The following is a 25,325-nucleotide window of genomic DNA, read 5'->3' as shown; positions in this document are numbered from 1 at the left end:
AGATTACGGTCCAGTTCTTCACACAAAAGACTGACAATTCCCCACTTCCTCGAGCTATCCAGGGGTGAATAGGGCGCAGGGCAGGGGGCACGACAGGGCACTTCAGTGCAGGTGCGATGCCTATAACATTCAGGCCACAAAGCATCAGGGGGGCTTCGAATACCTACAGTGACCATATAAACATGTTTGCATTTGGTAATGCCGATTTGTTGTGTGGTGTTTGGGACAGTTTGCAAGTTTTGCAATGTCAAACTTCTCCGTTTGGCCATATGTACATTAATTAAGCAGCCTAGTGCTCAACATGAACAATTCTTTAAGAAATAAATTACAAAGAATAGGTTGTTCGCATATTATCCTATTTAAAAAAGATATATATTTAGTGCAAGAATTTGTTAAAATATTATTGGACAATATAACTTTTACAAAGAAAAAAACGTGCATCACACAAGACTGTTAAGAACCTATACGAAAACATATCAGATATTAAATAAAGATACTTAGACCACCAAAACGAACTGTTGGGATGTGAACTCTCCGCTTTACGCACGCGGCTTGCTGCTTCTTTGTGCAAGTCATGCTCTATTTGTGTCTGGAACTCGATAGAATTGAGAGAGGATAACTTATAATTGACTGTGTCTAACTTTAAACCATAACTTTTAAATGGCGTTTTTAGATGCCACAGTGAATGCGACGGTGGAGAGAATACACTCACTATATCACGGACAGGAGGGACTAACCTTCTCCAATGACATCACTCACTTCTCTCCTTGCGCTCAGCTCATCGACTTGAGGTTACAGGAGGGTTATAGTCACCCGCTGCGGACGAAGGCAATGTTTCACACCATTCGTTGTCAATTCTCACGCACCGACACTCCAAAAAGTGCTTCTTCGGGCAAAGGGAGCCTTGAGCGGCATGATGGCAGAGGAGAGTAGGGGCAAACGAAGGAAGCAAGCGAACCCGAGAAGGAATCGAGGTATGGAATATGACTTGTTCAGCGCATTGTGTAGTTGAAGTTGTTTGAACACATTGCTATCACGTCCTTGTGATGTCGTTCACATCTCATGATGTAGCGGATCTTTCATTATTGCGACGGTATTGAAAAGTATCGAATAGTAAATGACTCGGGTTGGTTTCTCTAAGTAGAAGTTTTTTTTATCATTTAAAAACTTTGGAAAATAACAGCACATTCTAGAGAGGTATGTGACATGTGGTTTCGATGTCACTGATATTATCATTATGCATTTTTGCCATAACAGCAATTGATGGCATGTTTAGAGAGAGAGATTTGCAAAACAGCGAAACATGGTAAATTTAACGAGTAGACACGTGCCAGTACAGAAATAACCCTAAAATTCCAGAATTGTGCGGCAACGTGAATGCAGTGCGAAACTGCACATCTTTAGGCTACTTACTGATAGACCCATATGTTTCCACGTGTTACTATTAGAATGAATTATAATCAGACGTTCTTATATTTAAGTATAATGCCTTGTTTGAAAATGAGTACATATTTTCAACTGTAGCCCATTGTCATAAGATTTAGCTCCCACGTTTTGTGTTCGTTTTGTTTGTCTCTCCGTGATTGTTGTAATATATCCAAGTATTTATTTTAAAACACTTGTAAAGTATATTGTAAAGAAGAAAGGGGTAGACAAGAACAGCAGCATTTGTAATGCAACAGGTCGCAATATTTCCTCCAAGACAACAATGCACAACAGGCTTACATTTTGTTTACAGTGATCATTGCGCGCATAATAATAACTGGTTTTGAATATAATAACTCAATTGAAACATGTGTTACAATTATTAAAAGCGTTGTATTGGTTATATCACCCAAACAGAAAAAAACGTTTATTCTAGACACGACAAAAGACACCAAGAGTAAAGGGACTGAGTTGGACAGGGTAGGTATACAAACAAATGAAACGATTATTTACAAAAATCCTAAAAGGCCTACTATTGTGATCCATTGATCAAAAATAGATATTTGTATTCCTGCATCATTTATATTTAGCAAATGATTAAGAATAACATCATTCAAATGAGTTGAAAAATAGAACAGATAAATACTTTTGACTTTCCTTTACCAAATAAAAACGCATTGTATTATAATATACAATTCGTTTTTTTTATTGCGCGAGTATTGCAAGTTAATATATTCATCTATTTGATTAACTGTATTTTCAAACAAACAAAAATAACTACATTTCAATTAAGACAATTGATTTACCAATGCCATCTCCAAGTCCTTCCTCATTTCCCCACACTTGTAGTCTACAATTAAAACATGCGTGTTATAACAATCTATTTGTAATGTATGTAGGTTATTACTGAGGTAGCTCAGTGTTTTCATATGTAAATACTGAATAGCTTCTCATCAAGCTGCTGATGTCAATCATTTAACAGTGACAAGTGGAGCTGAAGCCGGAGAGTGCTACAGGGAGTCACACACACACGCACACACACAAATTTGAGAGGGACCGTAAAAGCCACTTTCTCACATCGTGGAGACAATAAGTGATTATCAAACACACACACACACACACACTTGAGAGGGACCGTAAAAGCCACTTTCTCACATCGTGGAGAAAATAAGTGATTATCAAACACACACACACACACACACACACACACACACACACACACACACACACACACACACACACACACACACTGCAATGAGAAACTGTAAATTATACTGTCATTTTTTTGTATTATCAACAACAAAATACTCTGAAACGTTTTACTGCAGAACACTGTAAATGCATTGTGGGAAATGTTGTGTGGGGGAAAGAATTGCTTTATCATGATACCTTATCTTTGGAGCTCCAAAAACCTTTTGACCACTAGTGGTGCATGGTACAGTAGCAGTAGCAATTCTACACATTTTGCCATGGGGCAACAAGAAAATGTTGCAGTTTTATAGATCATTTCATGTTATTCTACACTTTTTGCCATGAAGTTGAGAGAAGAATTTGCTGTTTTAAAGCTAATTTCCTGCAATTCTACACGTTTTGCCATTGGGCAGAAAGGAACATGTGCAGTTTTATAGATAATTACATGCTATTCTACACATTTTGCCATGAGGCTGAGAGAAAATGTAGCATTTTTACAGCTAAAATATACTGTAGGTGTTGACTGTGATAAAGGGACTGGATTGTTTTTTAATTGTTATTTTATTGAACCGTTATTTAAGAATAAATTATTATTTACAATGACGACCTACCCCGGCCAAGCCCTCCCCTAACCCGGACAGCGCTGGGCCAGTTGTGCACCACCCTATGGGACTTCCGATCACGGCCGGTTGTGATACAGCCCGGGATCGAACCCAGGTCTGTAGTGATGCCTCTAGCACTGCGATGCAGTGCCTTAGACAGCTGCTTTTCCACTCAGGATTTTGAGCTGTCTTTTTGCTAAATGAACAGATGAAGAAGGCAGTGGCATGGTGCATATAGCCATAGCAGCATAGTGAGATATGCCTCAGTGCGGTCATGTTCATGACTTATTGGGGGTGTGGCTTTCAGGTACTTATTTTCGGCCACCCATCCCATGAGAGTGAATGTCATTCCAGTTCATCTGAACGTCATTCCAGTGCACTGCTTGCTATGAATTCTATCAGATGGTGTTAGCATGTTTAGGTAAAAAAGTAGGTAATGTCCCGTTTGGAACACTGACAAGTAGAGAGCATTAAAAAAATGCCTAGGCATGCCTCCATGGCTTTGTTTCTGGCTCATGAATATATTTGGAGGCGTGCCTTTAAGAGGTTATAATTGTTGCGCCCATATGAGTGAGACGGCAGTACCAATTGAACTCCTATGTGGTTATAGGACCCCATCAATGTAAAATGTACACGAGACAGATTGGAGTGGCAGCAAGCCTTAAACCTTAGATGGTTGAGCATTTTGCCATGTCCTTTTGTTCTGTTTCGCCCTGTAGTCACTGCACGTTTGGAAGCTTTTGTTAAGGCCTCTACTATGAAATACAAACCCCTCCTCATCCATTCATTAATTCATTCCGATTACGGTAGCATTTACTGTTTCACAATATAATACAGTAAATGTTATGGTATTGTGTACTTTGTGTCATTACACAGTACTTGCTTTGATAGCGTATTTCTATCACAGCAGGTGTACTTCATTTTAGTTGCAACTGAGCTGCTTGTAGGCTACTGTTAAATTCATGCAACGTTGACTTGAACTATGGCTGTGATGAGATGTAGGCCACACACAACAGTTGACTGCTAGGAGTGTTCCCCATGTTGAGGCAGAGCGAGGTGTGTGTGGTCGCTTGCGCGCCTCCCAACACCGTCCCCTCCGTTGTTAAATATAGCGCCCGTCTTCCCAGGGCCTCCTTTTCACAGTTCTACTCACACTAACGCAAAGGTAGTCAAAAAAAAAGACATATTACCGTAATTACTTACAAGGAACTAGAAACAGCAAGCGCCACATTACTTGTAGATCAGGGAAGTTTCTCTCATCAAACCAAGAGATTGAGGTGTGCATAATTTGATGATGCACGTTGTGTTTAGAGGCATGGTCAGAACTTGCTTGTTGTTTCTGAGACAAAGAAGTTCAATGACTTTTCTTTGTGGATTTGGGGGTCAGCTGTCGTTGAAAGTGAAATGGTGTTGTGACTGTCGCAACTAAGATCAAGGAGATGTTCCTACCATGAAGCAGAAAAGAAGGTCATTTTGCCAACACGATTTTGTGACTGAATTCAATGTGATTCAATACGACTCAGAGGACTATAACGCCTGGGATATGTGTTTTGTTCATTCACACAACAAGACAAGGTGAAATGGCTCTGACACATGCAGCCTCAGATGTTTGCGGACGTTTCCTCTTGTGTTGGTACAGGACTTAATGCAAAAATGTACAACAGATGGAAGTTAGGGAAGAAAATACATGAAAACAGTCCTAAATATTGAACGTTTTCGAAGATTTTTGAACTATGTATATTTGCATAGTTGCTTCATAGAAAAATATTGATGGCAAGAGATGGTGAGGGGACATTTTTAATTGCCGTCTAAAGAATGATCAGGTGATGGGACTATTTAATCTCCCTTTTTTTGTAGCTTCCATTCTCTGGGAGCCGTGTGTGCTTGAGTGTGCGTGTGTGCATGCGTGTGTGTGTGTGCGGAAACCGCTGGAGACAATGCCTCAGATAAAACCAAATGAATTTGGCAACACCAACACAACAGACAGAGATTAAAGTGTCTGTCCAAAAAAAGAGAAGCTATGACATCGTTTCTTCTGTCTCCAAGACGCTTATTGATTACAGTCTCTGTCTTCCAAATAAAACTGTCAATGTCCACAGATATCAACCAAAGTTGAGACTATTGCTGTCCATCGTCTCCAGATTGCAGGAGATCATGTTACAGGGTATTCATGGAGACAAGTCTATTGAAAATGGTGTACAATTCCAAAAGATGTGACTTCCCTAGTTTGATATGAGAATGATTGTAAGCATGGTGATGCAGGTACGCGTTTGCACTCAATGTGTGACATTGTTAGCACGTCCTATGAATACCTTCTTCATAATGCATATAAGCACATTTGTAATGCCTAGTGAACTGTGTGTGGTGCATCATAATGCATGGCATCGCAATAACAACTGCCTAAATAAATAAGTACATTCATGAAGTGTACACATATTATATCTCACAGCACTGTCTCTGAGTAGGTGGACTGATAGAAGAGTTCACGTTGTGCTAAGGTGCAGCAAGAGTCATCCCCCTTTAACCTCTTTGCCTTACGACTTGATCTTGGATTCATTTACAACTGTGCTGTACTGTTGAGCTGATAGTCGATTTAACTTTTTCCTCACAGTTCTCTCTCTCTTTCCCTCACTCACTCTTTCTCGGTTTCTTCTTTTTTCAAGTGCCAATTTATTTAAACTCTTTCCACTTTTTCTTCTTTCTCCTTCATTGATTTCCAAACCCCAGTCTTTGTGTGCAGCTGGGGCCCAGCTGTGTGTGTGCATGTGCACACACGTATGTGTGCGTGGTGTGTGTGTGTGTGTGTGTGTGTGTGTGTGTGTGTGTGTGTGTGTGTGTGTGTGTGTGTGTGTGTGTGTGTGTGTGTGTGTGTGTGTGTGTGTGTGTGTGTGTGTGTGTGTGTGTGTGTGTGTGTGCCCAAATGTGTCTTTCTCTGGCACAGAATTGTCACTGGGGGCATGAGTACAGGAGAGAGAATCGAAGGCAGAGAGAGAGAGAGTCAAAAGGAGTGAAAAACACATCGGGAGAAAAGAGAGAGAGAGCGAGAGCGAGAGGGAGATGCTGTGGTATTATACGAGCAGCAGAGTGAGTGAAAGTCTGTATATAGCTATAGCGGCACTGTAACGAAAAACTTGAATTTATATGGTAATTTTAGGTAAATATCAAAAGTAAACAACTCTGAAATATTTAACTGCAGCATACTATGAATTGTGGTGCACTGTGGGAAAATTACTGTATTTTGAATGATACTCTAATTCCACCCCACAGAATACAGTGCCGTACCGTATCTTTGGAGCGGCAAAAAACTTTTGACCGCTAGTGGACTGCAGCATACTGTAAATGATGGTGCATTGTGGGAAAATTACTGTATTTTGAATGGTACTCTAATTCCGGTACAGTGCCGTACCGTATATTTAGAGCGTCTAAAACTTTTTGACCACTAGTGGGTGTATGGTATTGTTGTTTCTGGCTCATTAACATATTTGGAGGCGTGTCTTGTAAGAGGCTATATTTGTCGCACCTGTAAGTGAGAATGCTGTACCAATTTAGCTCCTATGTGGTTGTAGTGACCCATCAATTTAAAATGTATAGGGGACAGATTAGAGTTGCAGCAAGTCTTAAACATGAAATGGTTGAGCATTTTGCCATGTCCTTTTGGTCTGTTTTGCCCTGTATTCACTGCCACAGGCTAAACACCTTCTTCGCACACTTTGAAAATAACACGGAGCCACTGACGCAACCCCCTCCCAAGGACTGTGGGCTCTCGTTCTCCGTGGTCGACGTGAGTAAGACATTTAAGCGCGTTAACCCTCGCAAGGCTGCCGGCCCAGACGGCATCCCTAGCTGCGTCCTCGGAGCATGCGCAGACCAGCTTGGCTGGAGTGTTTACATATATTCCCAGTCTGCTGTTCCCACCTCAGTCCACCATTGTTCTTGTACCCAAGAAAGCAAAGGTAACTGAACTAAATGACTTTCGCCCCGTAGCACTCACTTCTGTCATCAGGATCATATCGACCATTCTGTCGTTAAGGGTCACATATCACCTCCGCCTTACCTGACACCCTAGACCCACTTCAATTTGCTTACCGCCCCAATAGATCAGGGCCCTCACATCCTCCCGAGTGGCGCAGTAGTCTAAGACACTGCATCTCAGTGCTAGAGGTGTCACTACAGACCCTGGTTTGATCCTGGGCTGTATCACAATTGGCCCAGTGTCGTCCAGTTTAGGGGAGGGTTTGGCCAGGGTAGGCCAACATTGTAAAATAAGAATTTGTTCTTAACTGACTTGCCTAGTTAAATAAAGGTACAAAAATAGATCCACAAACGATGCAATCGCCATTGCATTGCACACTGCCCTATCCCATCTGGACACGAGGAATACCTATGTAAGAATGCTGTTCATTGACTAAAGCTCAGCCTTCAACGCCATAGTACCCTCCAAGCTCATCATTAAGCTCAGGCCCTGGGTCTGAACCCTGTGCACCTGGGTCCTGGGCTGCCCCCACTACGCTAATCCTCAACACAAGGGTGCATGCTCAGCCCCCTCCTGTACTCCTTGTTCAACCATGACTGCGTGGCAATCACGCCTCCAACTCAATCCTCAAGTTAGCAGACGACACAACAGTAGTAGACCTGATTACCAACAATGATGAGACAGCCTACAGGGAGGAGGTGAGAGCCCTGGCGGAGTGGTGCCAGGAAAATAACCTTAAAGTCAACAAAACAAAGGAGATGATCGTGGACTTCAGGAGACAGCAGAGGGAGCACGCCCCTATCCACATCAACAGGACCGCAGTGGAGAAGGTAAAAAGCTTCAAGTTCATTTGCGTACACATCACTGATAATCTGAAATGGTTCACCCACACAGCCAGTGTGGTGAAGAAGGCACAACAGCGCATCTTCAACCTCGGGAGGCTGAAGAAATTTGGCTTGTCCCCTAAGACCCTCAAAACTTTTACAGATGCACAATCGAGAGCATCCTGTCGGGCTGTATCACCGCCTGGTACTGCAACTGCGCCGCCCGCAACCGCAGGGCTCTCCATAGGGTGGTGCGGTCTGCCCAACACATCACCTGCCCTCCAGGACACCTACAGCACCCGATGTCACAGGAAGGCCAAAAAGATCACCAAGGATATCAACCACCCAACCCACGGCCTGTTCACCCTGTTATCAACCAGAAGGCGAGGTCAGTACAGGTGCATCAAAGCTGGGACCGAGAGACTGAAAAACAGCTTCTATCTCAAGGCCATCCGACTGTTAAATAGCCATCACTAGCCGGCTACCACCCAGCTACTCAACCCTGCACCTTATAGACTGCTGCCCTATGTACATAGACATGTACATAATGGAACACTAGTCACTTTAATAATGTTTACATACTGTTTGAATCATTTCATATGTATATACTGTATTCTACTGTATTTTAGTCAATGTCACTCCGACATTACTCGTCCTAATATATTTCTTAATTCCATTCTTTTACTTTTAGATTTGTGTGTATTGTTGTGAATTGTTAGATACTACTGCAATGTTGGAGCTAGGAACAGAAGCATTTCGCTACCCCCGCAATAACATCTGCTAAATATGTGTATGTGACCAATACAATTTGATTTTATTTGAAGTTTGGAAGCCTTTGTTAAGGTGATAAAAAACACCAAATATACATTCATATGTTGTAATGTGTAAACACTTTACCTAGCAGCCAACCTGCTTGCACCAATCCCTTGTAATTACAGTAAAATACTGTGAAATACAAACCCCTCCCCTCGATGAATTTCATTCATCCGTTCATTAATACATTCTGATTATGCTAGCATTTACCTTTTTTACAGTATAATACAGTCTATTCTAAGGTATTGTACTGTTTGTCATCACACAGTACTTGCTTTGGTAATCTATTTCTAATACAGCAGGTGTACTGTAATATGAAATACAGACTTTTACTCGTCACTGAGCTGCTTGTAAGATACTCTCAAATTGTGTAGCTGCAGCACTGAGTTAGGCCAGATTCCCACAGTGGTAGGAAGGCGAGACCAGGGGAGAGTGAGACAGCAACAAGCCCAGGCACCAGGCTTGAGTTGGTCCTCAGTTCTATCCAGTTCTGCTCTGTTCCGACCCAACCCTCTCCACCCCTCCTTTGCTCCTTCACTCCATCCCTCACCCTGACCACAGCACTTGATCCTCTCTTATCCTCCTCCTCTCCCTCCATCCCTCTCGCTCACTGGGTCTGATGCCTGTGTCGAGCCTCATGAAGAGGGCTAGTAACAGGGCCTATTAGTATTTTTCTGTAGCAGGGACCAGTAGATCTCACAGATAACATAACTGGGGAGGTGTGTGTACTGTCATCGGTAATATTCACACCTTCAAGTCTTCAACTGTATTTCCTGTGGTCTCTCACTCATTTAGATGTAGCTATTTTCATTCAGTATGAAGATAAAAAATCCACATCCTATTGATACATTGACACACATGGGACAATTGCTACCACTGCAATGACACAACTTTGCCAACACGTCCCATTTGGGGTTGCTATTTTGCATGCTCCATCCTGAATGCCCCATGCAGGTGAAAATAATCTGCATTAACTTTGCAGACTGTGTTGCATGTACATGTGTTTAGCAGAGAGAGGCTTTTCAAACAGCCAGCCAGTCAGCTAGTCAGCCGGCTAGGGTTGGCTGGCTGACTAGCTGACTGGCAATTTATAGATATGTGCCGTTTAATCACACCTCAAACCCTACTTCAGCTGTCATGTGTTACAAGACCCAGATGAGTGGCAAAGAGAGAGAGAGAGAAATAGAGAAAGAACGACAGAGAGAGACAAAGCTGTTAACATAACATTTGAAATGCCTTTATATTGTTCAAACCTTTGTGATTGCAACCTAAACTGTTCATTTCTATTGTTGTTGTTTTATTTTTTGTTTCTTCTCATTTTTTGATTGTTTATTTCACTTGCTTTGGCAATGTAAACGTATTTCCCATGTCGTTAAAGCCCCTTTGAATTTAAATTGAATTAAGAGACAGAGAGCACGACAGAGACAGAGAGAGACACAGATACACAGACAGAGGGAGAGAGAGACAGAGAGAGAGCTCGACAAAGAGAGAGAGACAGAGAGAGAGAAACAGAGGGAAACAGAGAGAGAGAGAGAGAGACACAGAGAGAGAGCTAGACAAAGAGAGAGAGAGAGAAACAGAGGGAAACAGAGAGAGAGAGAGAGAGAGAGAGAGAGAGAGAGAGAGAGAGAGAGAGAGAGAGAGAGAGAGAGAGAGAGAGAGAGAGAGAGAGAGAAACCGAGAGAGAAAGAAGGGGGGAGAGAAAGAAGGGGGGAGAGAGGCAGGGTGTATAACCAAACTTCACCCAACTGACTTGTTTACTAAACTGATGTCATTGTTGACTAGCAAGGGAACTAGATGTTGAACTAGAGGTTGGATGGGCATGTTGTGGGTAGGATCTTGCTCGGATCTGGACTGTATCAACAGAGAGAGCAACAGGTGGGCATTTGCTCAGGACGTTTGTCTTGATCACCCCAACAGTGCTGTAAACATTACACCTGCTAGGAGTGGACATGGATGTACCGGGCCAGATTAATGCAGGGGTTTACAGTGGGTGAAGCCCCTGGGGCCAGGCCCGTAGGTGCCCCAAGAGGCAAAACAAAACAGTATATACAGTACATACAAAACAGTATATATTATATACAGTTGAAGTCGGAAGTTTACATACACCTTAGCCAAATACATTTAAACTCAGTTTTTCACAATTCCTGACATTTAATCCTAGTAGAAATTCCATGTCTTAGGTCAGTTAGGATCACCACTTTATTTTAAGAATGTGAAATGTCAGAATAATAGCAGAGAGAATTATTTATTTCAGCTTCGATTTCTTTCATCACATTCCCAGTGGGTCAGAAGATTTTTGCCACAACTTTTTGCCACAACTTTGGAAGTATGCTTGGGGTCATTGTCCATTTGGAAGACCCATTTGCGACCAAGCTTTAACTTCCTGACTGATGTCTTGAGATGTTGCTTCAATATATCTACATAATTTTCCTACCTCATGAAGCTATCTATTTTGTGAAGTGCACGAGTCCCTCCTGCAGCAAAGCACACCCACAACATGATGCTGCCACCCCCGTGCTTCACGGTTGGGATGGTGTTCTTTGGCTTGTAAGCCTCCCCCTTATTCCTCCGAACATAACGATGGTCATTATGGCCAAACAGTTCCATTTTTGTTTCATCAGACCAGAGGACATTTCTCCAAAAAGTACAATCTTTGTCCCCATGTGCAGTTGCAAACCATAGTCTGGCTTTTTTATGGCGGTTTTGAAGCAGTGGCTTCTTCCTTGCTGAGCGGCCTTTCAGGTTATGTCGATATAGGACTCGTTTTACTGTGGATATAGATACTTTTGAACCTGTTTCCTACAGCATCTTCACAAGGTCATTTGCTGTTGTTCTGGGATTGATTTGCACTTTTCGTACCAAAGTATGTTCGTCTCTAGAAGACAGAACGCGTCTCCTTCCTGAGCGGTATGACGGCTGCGTGGTCCCATGGTGTTTATATTTGTGTACTATTGTTTGTACAGATGAACGTGGTACCTTCAGGCGTTTGGAAATTGCTCCCAAGGATGAACCAGACTTGTGGAGGTCTACAATTTTTTTTCTGAGGTCTTGGCTGATTTCTTTTGATTTTCCCATGATGCCAAGCAAAGAGGCACTGAGTTTGAAGGTAGGCCTTGAAATACATCCACAGGTACACCTCCAATTGACTTAAATTATGTCGATTAGCCTATCAGAAGCTGCTAAAGCCATGACATCATTTTCGGGAATTTTCCAAGCTATTTAAAGGCACAGTCAACTTGGTGTATGTAAACTTCTGACCCACTGGAATTATGATACGTGAATTATAAGTGAAATAATCTGTCTGTAAACAATTGTTGGAAAAATTACTTGTGTCTTGCACGAAATAGATGTCCTAAACGACTTGCCAAAACTATAGTTTGTTTAACAAGAAATTTGTGGAGTGGTTGAAAAACGAGTTTTAATGACTCCAACCTAAGTGTATGTAAACTTCCAACTTCAACTGTATGTAGTATATATTTTTTCTTTTTTTACTGCAACTGCCAACCACAGGAGGACTTAGGAGCCCACTCTCAATGAGTGTAGACAGCCTGTTACTGCCTGATGCCGCTCTGCTAATCATCAGACGGGGGAGGAGAAGAGGTAGGGGGCCCATGTGGGTAACTGAGGGAGAGACAGGGCCAGACCTAGCCTTTTGGGGGCCCTAAGCGAGATTTTGTTGCTCGACAATAATTAATAACTTCACCATGCTCAAAGGGAGTGGCGCAGTGGTCTAAAGCACTGCATCTTAGTGCCAGACACCCTGGTTTGAATCCAGGCTGTATCACAACTGGTTGTGATTGGGAGTCACATAGGGCGGTGCACAATTGGCCCAGCGTTGTCCGGGTTTGGCGGTGTAGGCCGCCATTGTAAATAAGAATATGTTCTTAAAACTTCTTCAGCCTAGGGTCTATTTTTCTCAATTTCCACCTGACTGACATGCCCAAAGTAAACTGCCTGTTGCTCAAGCCCTGAAGCCAGGATATGCATATAATTGATACCATTGGAAAGAAAACACTCTGACGTTTGTAGAAATGTTAAAATAATGTAGGAGACTATAACACAATAGATATGGTAGGAGAAAATCCAAAGAAAAACCAACCCGAATTTCTTTTTTTGAGACCCCAATCTAGCTCCCAGAATGCAATTCCTATGGCTTCCACTGGGTGTCAGTTGTCTTTGTTCGAGGTTTCAGGTTTGTTTCTTCCAAAACAAGGAAGAATAATGAGTTTTGATACAAGGACGCAGACTTGGATATTCGTGTATGCGCTCGTGACGAAGAGGACACACACCTGCTAATATTGTTTTCCTATTGAACATACTTCTTTCCGTATGAAACATTATATTTTATTTACATTTTAGGGTATCTGAGGATTAAATAGAAACGTATTTTGACTTGTTTTAACAAAGTTTAGCGGTAGCTTTTTGGATTCCTTTCTCTGCATGTTGAACGAGTGAACTACTCAAATCAATGGCGCCAACTTAACATACTTTTTGGGATATAAAGACAGATTTTATCTAACAAAACGACACTACATGTTGTAACTGGGACCCTTTGGATGACAAATCAGAGGAAGATTTTCAAAAAGTAAGTGAATATTTAATTGCTATTTGTGAATTTATGAAACCTGTGCTGGTGGAAAAATATTTTGATGTGGGGCGCCGTCCTCAAACACTCGCATGGCATGCTTTCGCTTTAAAGCCTACTGTAAATCGGACGGTGTGTCACGTCTGCTCCTGCTACACCCCCTAGTGGACATCCGGTGTCTCCTTGACCTGCAGCCATTCCTCCAGTTCTCTCCCTCTTCTTCTCTCTGTGTGTGTGTGGTTGGAGACAGGTGTGCTGGAGTCAGAGCAGTTCCCCACCAGCTGCAACCTGTTCTATAATCAAGTCTTGCTTCTAGATATTTGTTGTTATTTAAGATCCTGTATCCTGCGGTGCCTATTTCCTTGCCTGACGCTGTTTCTCATCTCACTGCAGTTTTGCCGCTCTGACTCTGGTTCCTGTCTCCTGTTCCACATCTCACCACCCTGCTACCCTGTTCTGGATTCAACTCATCATTACTCCCTTGGATTCCCCTCCGGACCTGTTTACCCTGTCCCAACCCAGCTCAGTCCAACCTCAGCCTCCATATCTGGTTTCCTACAACTCATCCAAGCTTCCCTGGACCTGCACTTCATCTCTCCCCGTGTTAAAATAAATATCTTGGTTCATTCATCCCTGTTTCCTGGTCTGAGTCTGCTCTTGGGTTACCCTGTGCTGCTCCGCTTAACACAGTGCAGTTAGATTAACAAGAATTTAAGCTTTTAACTGCTTTAAGACACTTGTATGTACCTAAATGTTTAATATCCATAATTTTTATGATTATTTATTTGAATTGTGCGCCCTCCAGCTTCACCGGAAGTTGTCCCGCTAGCGGGACGCCTAGCCTTAAGAAGTCTGGCTTGCCTAGTTAAATACAGGTAAAAAAAAAAAAAGATATCCAATGTCTGCTTTTATTACCCATCCACCAATAGGTACCCTTCTGTCACATCTGCTCCTGCAACGCCCTCTGCTGCTCATCCTGTGTCTCCTTGACCTGCTGCCACTCCCCCAGTACTCTCTCCCTCTCCCTCTCTGTGTGATTGTGTGGGCAGCGACGGGTGTGCTGGAGTCAGAGCAGATCCCCACCAACTGCAACCTGTTCCATAATCAAGACCTCTACAAATACTCATCCCTGCCACTTCCGTGCTGCCAGATCGTAATCTCTGCTCAGTCAGTCTATGTTTCTAGCCGTTTGTTCCTGTTGTGCCTGTTTTCCCTTGCCTGACGCTGTTTTCCTCTCCGCTACAGTTCTGCCCGCTCTGACTCTGGTCGCTGTCTCCAGTCCCACATCTCATCATCCTGCTACTCTGTCCTGGATTCCACACTCTACTACTCCCTTGGATTCCCCCCTGGACCTGCTTACCCTGTTCCAACCCCTCTCATTCCAGCCTCAGCCTCCGTACCTGGTTTCCTGCAACCCACCCAAGCTTCCCCTGGCCTGCACTCCATCTTCTTCCCGTGTTTCAATAAATACCTTGGTTGCTTCATCCCAGTCTCCTCATCTGAGTCTGCTCTTGGGTTCCCCTGTTCCACTCCGCGTAACACCTTCTTTGCAAGGCATTGGAAAACCTCCCTGGTCTTTATGGTTGAATTTGTGTTTAAAATCCACTGCTTGACTGAGGGACCTTACAATTATCTGTATGTGTGGGGTCCAGAGATGAGGTAGTCATTCAAAAATCATGAATACTTATTGACTGAAGACATTTCAACTTTCCATTTGTAATTAATTTGTAAAAATTTCGAAAAACATAATTCCACTGTGACATTATTGAGTGAGAGTGACTAACAAAAAATGAATGGGGGCCCCATGGAATTAAGGGCCCCTGGGCATATGCCCTGCATGCCCGGTCGGTATTCAGCCATTTCTACTACAAGTTTAGATAGCTGGCTAGACTAATTTATCAATTTTAGCTGACATGCCTAATTGAGTGACATAAGAGAAACTGTTGATGCGTAACACTATTTAAAAATGCACCTTGTGTATTCTCACTGTCAACAGTAGGTTGAGAGCCTGACTGAGTTCCCCCCCCCCCCAAAAAAAACAGGCACCTATGATTTGTTAATCTGGCCCTGTGAATGTTTGCTGCTTGGTGTCTCCCTCTATGTTCCTGTCTGTCTCTCTCTCCCTCAATCCTTCTCTGTCATTTTTACCACTATCGCTTGTTCTCTCTCTCCTCCCTCTACCTATTCGCCCGTTTTCTTGTTATCTCTCGCACTCTCACTTACACATGCACATACAAACACACCCGTTTCTGAGGTTTTGCTACAGTGCAGTACAGGTGAACTCAGAGCTGACAGTGAGAGAGCATGGCATTGGCATTGGCAGAGACTTGGCTGTTGGGTGTACTTTACTCCTACCTCTCAGTACCTGTGATCAACAGGTACCACCTTGATATGCTCTGTACACTAGCTGCCCTGTAGACCAGCTGCTCTGCCGTGCCCTCACTCCCACCTACAGGGAGAGAACACATTCCATCAGCTGCCCTTCACCTGTGGTGTTACTGATAAAGGAAGACTGTGTGCATCCCAACTGGCACTCTATTCAATATATAGTGTGTTACTTTTGGCCAGAGCCATGGTCAAAACTCTTGCACTTTATGGTGAATAGGGTGCAATTGGAGACACTACCTAGCAGCTGGGCTTACCTGAACAACACATTTGTATTTATGTAGCGCAATTAGGCCGTCATTGTAAATAGGAATTTGTTCTTAACTGAGTTGCCTAGTTAAATGAACGTTTTTTTGTTTGTTGCCAGATTCTAATGGAGTAGGTAGAAGTTGCTGTTCCCAACCACAATGTCACACGTATTTCTTTATATAGTGAAAAGCGCTTCAACTCTTGTGCTACGTTGTAAAAATTGGCTTGATTCTAACTAAATAGGTCGAAGTTGCTGCTCATAATCACCGGTACGGAGTCAGATAATCTGGTTAGGTATAATCTGACCCTAGATCTGTGGTTAAGGATATGTTTTAACCGAAGAAGTTCTAACTGCTAATCAATAGCAGAGAGCAATAAACAGTAATGTTGTGAATGGAATGAACTGCGGAAGGAGGTCTTTTTTCAGCTTTCTACAGAATTAAGATGAGAAATTTTGATCCTTGAGGCCGGAAACTGGCAGGAAACTGTGTGAGAAATTTAGGCTTAAAGGTTTTACACATAGGATCTTTTTTTTTTTTTTTTTTGCAATGTAATTCCTGGAAATGTCTATAATATATCTGCAGTAATAGTGGAATGATAGTGTTTCACAGTATTACTTAGCCGCCAGTATTGTGTTTGGATGTGAGATTCGCCTATTGATTTCTCCCGCCGGGCCGGCTTCTGTAGTCAAAGTGTGAAAGTTGTTTTGACTTTGCGGTTGTGTTGTCTAGTGGAAACCGTGGAAACCGGGGAGCTCTGTAATTTCCTGGTTGCTAAAATTCAGGTAATGTCAGGTAATGTGAGAAAACAGGCACTGAATAGCGTAGGGAATCATTGAACCATCTAAATCGATGTGAAATATATTTTCAATAACAAAAAACATCGTTTTTACACCTGTTTGAAGCTGGTGGACTAAAACCGAAAGTAAAAGGCTCAAGCGTGAGCCTCCGTCATGTTAATGGGAAATGGGATGCGGGATGCGGGGGAGGGGGGATATTTGTTTTGAATGCAGGCTCGTGCTGTTTCAATTCGCCTAACTTTATTAGCCAACGGAGCTAGGTAGCCAGCTAGCTTCCCTTCCACCGGAGGCGTGTAGACAAGCCCTGCCCCCTCCATCCCCTCCACATCCATGAAGTGGGAGACCCATGCAACATCAGGTTGGCTGAATGCGGCTGGCCCCATTAAGGTCTTTAGCCCATCGACAAAACGTGTCAAATACTCCAGTCACCCAAGTCATAGACTGTTCTCTTTGCTACCGCCCGGCAGGTGGTACCAGAGCTAGGTCCAAAAGGCTCCTTAACAGCTTCTACCTCCAAGCCATAAGACTGCTGAACAATTAATCAAATGGCCTCCCGGACTATTTATATTGACCCCCCCCCCTTTGTTTTTACACTGCTGCTACTCGCTGTTTATTATCTATGCATAGTCACTTTACCCCTACCTACATGTACAAATTGCCTTGACTAACCTGTACCCCTGCACATTGACTCGGTACCAGCACCCCCTGTATATAGCCTCATTATTGTTATTTACTTAACTTTATTTAGTCAATCTTTTCTTAACTCTATTCTTGAACTGCATTGTTGGTTAAGGGCTTGTAAGTAAGGATTTCACGGTAAGGTAATACCTGTTGTATTCGGCTCATGTGACAAATAACATTTGATTTGACTTGACTGCGGCCTGCACCGGTGGCGGTTATTTCCCACCGAACCAAGACGCATTCTGCCTTAGGGGGACGGAAACAGCCGCTCGGCGACATAGCTCAATGAGCGACCCCCGAAGCCTGTCTCAGAAAACAAACGTGTCGTCATCCGAACATGAGTCCTGTGTAACACTGAAGGAAAACGAGATATCAGCCAGCTCTATAATCACCATGCTGGGAGGATAGCTTCATGTGATCCGGCCACGAGCCCAGATCCACCCCAGTATCCTGCAACTCCACAGAGGTACAGGCACTCAGGAGAGGAAAGTCAACTTCAGTCCCACCAAGCCTTCTAAGGCTACATGCCTATCGAGTGAGCTTGGACGCAGCCAGCAACTGTTGTCGCACGAGCTGGTTCGATCCAGGGAAGCCTGAGCATGCACCCAGATGAGAAATACAAAGCAACACACGTGAGTATCATTCAAAGACACTGTGAAACCAGATGACTGTGGGCAAGGTCCTGAACTTAACAGCCTGCTAGTCAGGTTAGCGAGGCTAAACAGGCAGAAGAATAACTAACAAATTGACCCTCCATGAAGATAGACTCAGCGATATGACGTAGATGCAGAAAGTAAACAGCATAGTGTGTCAATTTCCACAACAACTAAGAGCGTTAATGCGCGAAGCTCAACTTCTCTGCTCTTTTGGTGTTTGGTGCCCTGGCTACCACGCTGTGAAAAGTGAGAAGCGGTCCCGTGCACATGCACAAAAAAATACTGTGTGTAACTGTGTGAGAGCGAGGTCTTGCATCTCGTTCATCTCAATATCTGCAGCCTGATATGCCTCTGCGTTTCAATGTTATTTTTTAAAAGAAATGTGTGAATCGTTCTGCCCAGCTCGAGGTGAAGAGCAGAAGAATTGAAGGAATGAATCCGTGTCTCGGGTGTATCAGCTGTGGAAGGCTTCAGGCGAGGCACGGTGTTCATTGGCATTGTCCGGCATGATTCTAATGTTTTTCAGTAGAGGACGCTGGCGAGCAAACTCCCCATAGCTGTTCTACCGAGTTGACCGACTGACTGACTGACTGAAAGGGAACCTCTGGTTATCACTGTGAAATAATAGGATTATCTGACATTTGAGGAATTGAATTGCTTACGTAAAACATTTTTTTTAAATTGAGAAATCAAACAAATTCGAGAGAGGTCACAGGGGTGTTCAACGTAAGCGAAATGTATAGTTGCAGTATAGCTAACATGAATATGAAACCCCAAATTACTTTTTTAACGCACTCGTCATGGTACCTAATAGCAGGATTTTCCGTCAGAGGTAGAGAGAACACATTGAAACCTATAGTGAATTTTCTTCAGGCTCTTGTCACGGTGGTCATGGAGCAGTGGTCACACACACACACACACACACACACACACACACACACACACACACACACACACACACACACACACACACACACACACACACACACACACACACACACACACACACACACACACTCATAAACACACGCACATTGGAGGGGAAGGGTTCTAACACGTATTGGACGTGTATCTGAGGATGGTTGCATCATCACAGTATGTGTGTGGATGATATCAGAGCTCTGACTGTGCCTGGTCCCAGACCCTGGATCTGAAAACCACCCAGCCGGCACTCAGCCTTCTTCTTCTTCTTCTTCTTCTTCTCTAGCATTCCTTCTCCTCCTCCCTCCTCTCTATCCCTTTTCTCTCACTCTCTTTCCACCCTGGTTGAATCCCCCTCAGCCGGTGCTGTCGCCACCCTTGCTCCCCCTCGGAGCTACTCTGTCACACTCTCTCTCCTCCTCCTTCTCTCTCTCCCTGCCCCGTGGTCGGGTCTCCCCACACTCTACCTCCCCTCCACCCCCCCCGCTCCCCAGCCCCGTGCTGTCGCCTCCCTGCCTCTCCCCTCCCTCCCTAACTCTCCCATGTCTCCCACCTGCCTCCCCCTCCGCCTGCCTCCCGTCTGTCCCACTGACGCCACACGCTGCTCCCATCCCTCTGCTAACCACTTCAAACACCACAGCGCAGCCATCAAAGCCCCATGGCCAGGCACACAACTTCTGCTTCGACTTAACACAGCTCTAATCCCAGTCACAGGGCTTGTGATATACTTCAAAGATACTCTTAAACTCCCAGTTTGCTTTTCAAACCAAACCCTTTTTTTCTGGTTGAATTTGAGTTTTTATTCCATAGATTTTGTTTATTTCTTTTTTTTATCCCTTGCCACACACACACGCGTGCATGGACACATGCACACACACTCTCTCTCGCTCTCTCTCTCTCTCACTCTTTCTTTGTTCTGTTCTCTTTTTCTCGATCTGGGTCAGTGTCAGTAATGCAGGCAGTAATGACATGCACATACTCTCTGGTGCGGTGGGTTCTGCACTTTTCGCACAGTTTAATTAGTTGATTTTTCAAGGTGTTGGCTCTGTTTCACACGCACATCACCACACACATACAAATACACACACATGAATGCACTGTCGCTAGTGCACACATACACACACACACACACACACATACCCACTGTTGCTAGAACACACACATAGCGACACAGACACACAGTTGCTCACATATGACAGACGCTCACAATCGCAATCACACATGACTACACACACACACACGTGCATGCACGTATGCGCACACACACACACGCCAGGTTGTTTGGGAGGTAAAAAGTCCTTAATGTCGTTTTATTAGACATCAACTCAAAATTCGAGAAAGCACTTCAGCAGCTCACTGAACTGAAGTTTTCTCACAGAGCAGAAAGCACATGACTCAGTTTACACTGAATCCTATCAGAGTGTGTGTGTGTGTGTGATCCTACCAACAACGTGCATGTGTGCCTGTGTGTGTGTGTGTGTGTGTGTGTGTGTGTGTGTGTGTGTGTGTGTGGTCATATCTATAGCAAGGCCCGATATATTGGTGTTAAATTAAGTACAATATCAGCCAGATAGTCCATGGCTCAATTCGTCTTGTGACGATTCCTTGCATTCTCTTTTTCTCCTCCTTCAACCGTATTGAAGGAGAAGGTCCATGGTCCAGACTTTCTTCTCCAATGCGTTTTGAGATGGAGGAGAGGAGAGAGGATGCATCTAGGAAAGATGAATTGTGAAAAATCTCTTCATATATTCACCTGGGCGGCATCACCAAGAAAAAAGATAAACAGAGGCTGAGTTGTGTCATGACTGTGAAAGAGGGTCTATTGAAACAATGTAATACCGGTATGTACCAGAGGGGGGTGCCCGGTATGTGTGTAAAAGGAGGGAAAGAGTGGAAGAGTCATGGGGCTCGTTTGACGTTTGAGTGGTAAGGCGAAAGCAACCGGCTGTAGAGGAGTGAAGTCGGGGGAGGTGCGTCTGCGACACCCGAAAGTCGGACACTGATGTGGTTTTCCAACAGCAAGGCTCAGTGCAGCGTCGTTAATAACAGTTGTTCTTTATCATGTCGGAATAAACATGTCTCCAACCCCCATATCACAGTCTCATAAACGGAAAAAAGAAATCAAATGGTGAGAGAGAAAGCGTCACATGAATTGCGGCAAAGTTGGTTCCTGTTTCAGTCACCTCTTTGGTCACGTTCGCTTGAGTCTAACAAAATACCCGAATGACTGCTTCACGATAGCGCCTCCCACAGGCTCTATTGTGAAATTGGTGAAGCTACTGTGAAGTCGGTGAAGAGCAACTGCAGAAACTTGCAGTCGACCTTTGATCACACGATTTCTGTAAAGTTCATGTAGTCACATGTAAGTGCAAGTTAGACCATTCCCCCCCCCCCATAATGCAACACACTTTGAAAGGCGGTGACCAACAATGTCCAATGTTTCCTTTTCTCCTTGCTGATGTGCTGAGTCACCCAAGAGTACCATGCAGCAAAGAACAACTCAGAGAAACAACCTTTTATAGATCTTTACTTTATGTTTAAATCTGATCCTTCTGTTGTCTAGATTTAGTTTTGGTCGATGAAGCATGAAGTCTTTGATGATTTTAATGCAACATTTCATTCCTTTGTGTTTATTCCTTTGTGTCTGTATTTGTATTGCTGTGAAAACACCTCATTCCTAATCTCATACAGATGTTTTAGATCATAAAGATGTTGTAGAGAGACAAATGTTTCTATATGGAATAGGGAGCCGTTTGTGGATTCACTCAGTGTTGTGGATACCAGGCATACCAGTCAGACCTCAGCCCCCTGATCTCTCGGACCGTAACAGAAAATAAGTTGCAATTCAACTAGAAACTAAACCCATAACTGTCCCACATTATATAGCTGTTAAACTCAAAGAGGAGTTTTATTTAAGACTACCCTATTAAAACTTCAAACCTTTTGTCTTCCCCCAGGAGAATGTTTTAATATTCTCGACGCGGAACCACCATTGTGTGGTTTGTTCAAATGTACAAAATAAAGAGCCCACATCAGAAAGAACTGGAAGATGCAGTAAAGCGTTTTCATGTGCTGAAAAAAAGGGAAAACAAATTTTTTGGGGAAAGTAAGGTATTTATAGAGTGGTGTGAGAGACTTTGAGATGACAGAGCAGTTAATGAACTGAACTGGAGTTGGGTTTTTGATTCATATGCGGTGTGGTGTGTGTTTGTGTGTGGTGAGTGTGTGGGACTGGTCCCTCCATGTGTCCTTGCATTCCTACCCAACCCAACATCCCACCGCTCTACACGGAATAGAACAGAGCTCAGGCAAGGCACAGCTGCACAGGGATATAGCAAGACACCTCAAGATAATGTGCACAACTCCACTCCCTGACATTTGAGGGGCGGCAGGTATTTTGCCAGTAACCGAAAGGGCGCTGGTTTGAATCCCAGAGCTGGCAAGGTGGAAAAATCTGCCGTTCTGCCCTTGAGCAAGGCAGTTAAAACCCAACAACTGCACCCCGGATGACGTGGGTGTTGATTAAAGCAGTCCCCCGCAACTCTCTGATTCAGAGTGGTTTGGTTGAATGCATTCAGTGGTGCAACTGACTAGGTATCCCCTTTCCCATTACACACACAGACACATGCATGCACACACACACACACATACATACAGTACCAGTCAAAGGTTTGGACACACCTACTCTTTCAAGGGTCTTTCTTTATTTTTACTATTTTCTACATTGTAGAAGACATCAAAACTATGAAATAGTAACCAAAAAAGTGTTAAACAAATGAAAATAAATTTTAGATTTTAGATTATTCAAAGAAGCCCCCCTTTGGCTTGATGACAGCTTTGCACACTCTTGGCATTCTCTCAACCAGATTCACCTGGAATGCTTTTCCAACAGTCTTGAAGGAGTTCCCACATATGCTGAGCACTTGTTGGCTACTTTTCCTTCACTCTGCGGTCCAACTCCTCCCAAACCATCTCAATTGGGTTGAGGTCGGGTGATTGTGGTGGCCAGGTCATCTGATGCAGCACTCCATCACTCTCCTTGGTCAAATTGCCCTTACACAGCCTGGAGGTGTGTTTGGGGTCATTGTCATTTTGAAAAACAAATGATAGTCCCACTAAGCGCAAACCAGATGGGATGGCGTATCGCTACAGAATGTTGTGGTAGCCATGCTGGTTAAGTGTGCCTTGAATTCTAAATAAATCACAGACGGTGTCACCAGCAAAGCACTCCCACAACATCACACCTCCTCCTCCATGCTTCATGGTGGAGCACACATGCAGAGATCATCTGTTCACCAACTCAGCGTCTCACAAAGACACGGCGGTTGGAAACAAAAATCTCAAATTTGGACTCATCAGACCAAAGGACAGATGTCCACCTGTCTAATGTCCATTGCTCGTGTTTCTTGGCCCAAGCAAGTCTCTTATTATTATTGGTGTCCTTTAGTAGTGGTTTCTTTGCAGCAATTCGACCATGAAGGCCTGATTCACGCAGTCTCCTCTGAACAATTTGATGTTGAGATGTGTCTGTTACTTGAACTCTGTGAAGCATTTATTTGGGCTGCAATCTGAGGTGCAGTTAACTCTAAAGAATTTATCCTCTGCAGCAGAGATAACTCTGGGACTTCCATTTTTTTACGTTCAAACGGCTCTCCTGTGTAGTTGTGACATGCAACATATGCCTAGTTTCCTGAATCGGATCACATATATTTTGATTTGTTTAACACTTTTTTAGTTACTACATGATTCCATATGTGTTATTTCAAAGTTTTGATAACTTTTTACACATTTTGTTACGTTACAGCCTTATTCTAAAATGGATTTTTTTAAATATTCAGCAATCTACACACAATACCCCATAATGACGAAGCGAAAACAGGTTTTTAGACATTTTTGCAAATTTATTACAAATAAAAACAGAAAAACCTTATTTACATAAGTATTCAGACCCTTTGCTATGAGACTCGAAATTGAGCTCAGGTGCATCCTGTTTTCATTGATCATCCTTGAGATGTTTCTACATCTTGACTAGAGTCCACCTGTGGTACATTCAATCGATTGGACATGATTTAGAAAAGCACACACCTGTCTATATAACATCCAACAGTTGACAGTGAATGTCAGAGCAAAAATCAAGCCATGAGGTCAAAGGAATTGTCCATAGAGCCCCGAGACAGGATTATGCCGAGGCACAGATCTGGAGAAGGGTACCAAAAAATATCTGCAGCATTGAAGTTCCCCAAGAACACAGTGGCCTCCATCATTCTTTAATGGAAGAATTTTAGAACCACCAAGACTCTTCCTAGAACTGGCCGCCCGGCCAAACTGAGCAATTGGGGGAGAAGGGCCATGGTCAGGAAGGTGACCAAGAACCCAATGGTTACTGACAGAGCTCTAGAGTTCCTCTGTGGAGATGGGAGAACCTTCCAGAAAGACAACCATCTCTGCAGCACTCCACCAATCAGGCCTTTATGGTACAGTGGCCAGACTGAAGCCACTCTTCAGTAAAAGGCACATGACAGCCCGCTTGGAGTTTGCCAAATGGGAAGACTCTCAGACCATGAGAAACAAGATTCTCTGGTCTGATGAAACCAAGATTGAACTTTTTGGCCTGAATGTTAAGCGTCACATCTGGAGGAAACCTGGCACCATCCCTACGGTGAAGCATGGTGGTGGCAGCATCATGCTGTGGAGGTGTTTTTCGGCGGCAGGGACTGGGAGACTAGTCAGGATCGAGAAAAAGATGAATGGAGCAAAGTACAGAGAGATCCTTGATGAAAACCTGCTCCAGAGCGCTCAGGACCTCAGACTGGGGAGATGGTTCAAACTTCAACAGGAGTGGCTTCGGTACAAGTCTCTGAATGTCCTTGAGTGGCCCAGCCAGAGCCTGTACTTGAACCCGATCGAACATCTCAGGACAGACCTGAATAAAGCTGTGCAGCAATGCTCCCCATCCAACCTAACAGAGCCTGAGAGGATCTGCAGAGAAGAATGGGAGAAATTCCCCAAATACAGGTGTGCCAAGCTTGTAGTGTCATACCCAAGAAGGGTCAAGGCTGTAATTACTGCCAAAGGTGTTTCAATAAAGTACTGCGTAAAGGGTCTGAATGCTTATGTAAATGTGATATTTCTGTTTATATTTTAAATAAAGTAGCAAACATTTCTAAAAACCTGTTTTTGCTTCGTCATTATCGGATATTGTGTGTAGATTTAGAATA

General features: G+C 43.6%; 1 protein-coding gene across 1 annotated transcript in view; it reads left to right on the top strand.

Moving 5' to 3' along the window:
- Window positions 1–916: 916 nt before the first annotated feature.
- LOC120065567 (zinc finger E-box-binding homeobox 2-like) overlaps window positions 917–25,325 on the top strand; it is a 45,500-nt gene continuing 21,091 nt past the window's right edge. Inside the window, exon 1 of the mRNA XM_039016630.1 lies at window positions 917–974. Within this exon, the coding sequence (XP_038872558.1) occupies window positions 917–974 (58 nt within the window). The remainder of the gene's footprint in view (window positions 975–25,325) is intronic.

The sequence above is a fragment of the Salvelinus namaycush genome, chromosome 20 (genome assembly GCF_016432855.1).
Source record: "Salvelinus namaycush isolate Seneca chromosome 20, SaNama_1.0, whole genome shotgun sequence".
Lineage (NCBI taxonomy): Eukaryota > Metazoa > Chordata > Actinopteri > Salmoniformes > Salmonidae > Salvelinus > Salvelinus namaycush.
This window is presented reverse-complemented; position numbering and strand designations above follow the sequence as displayed.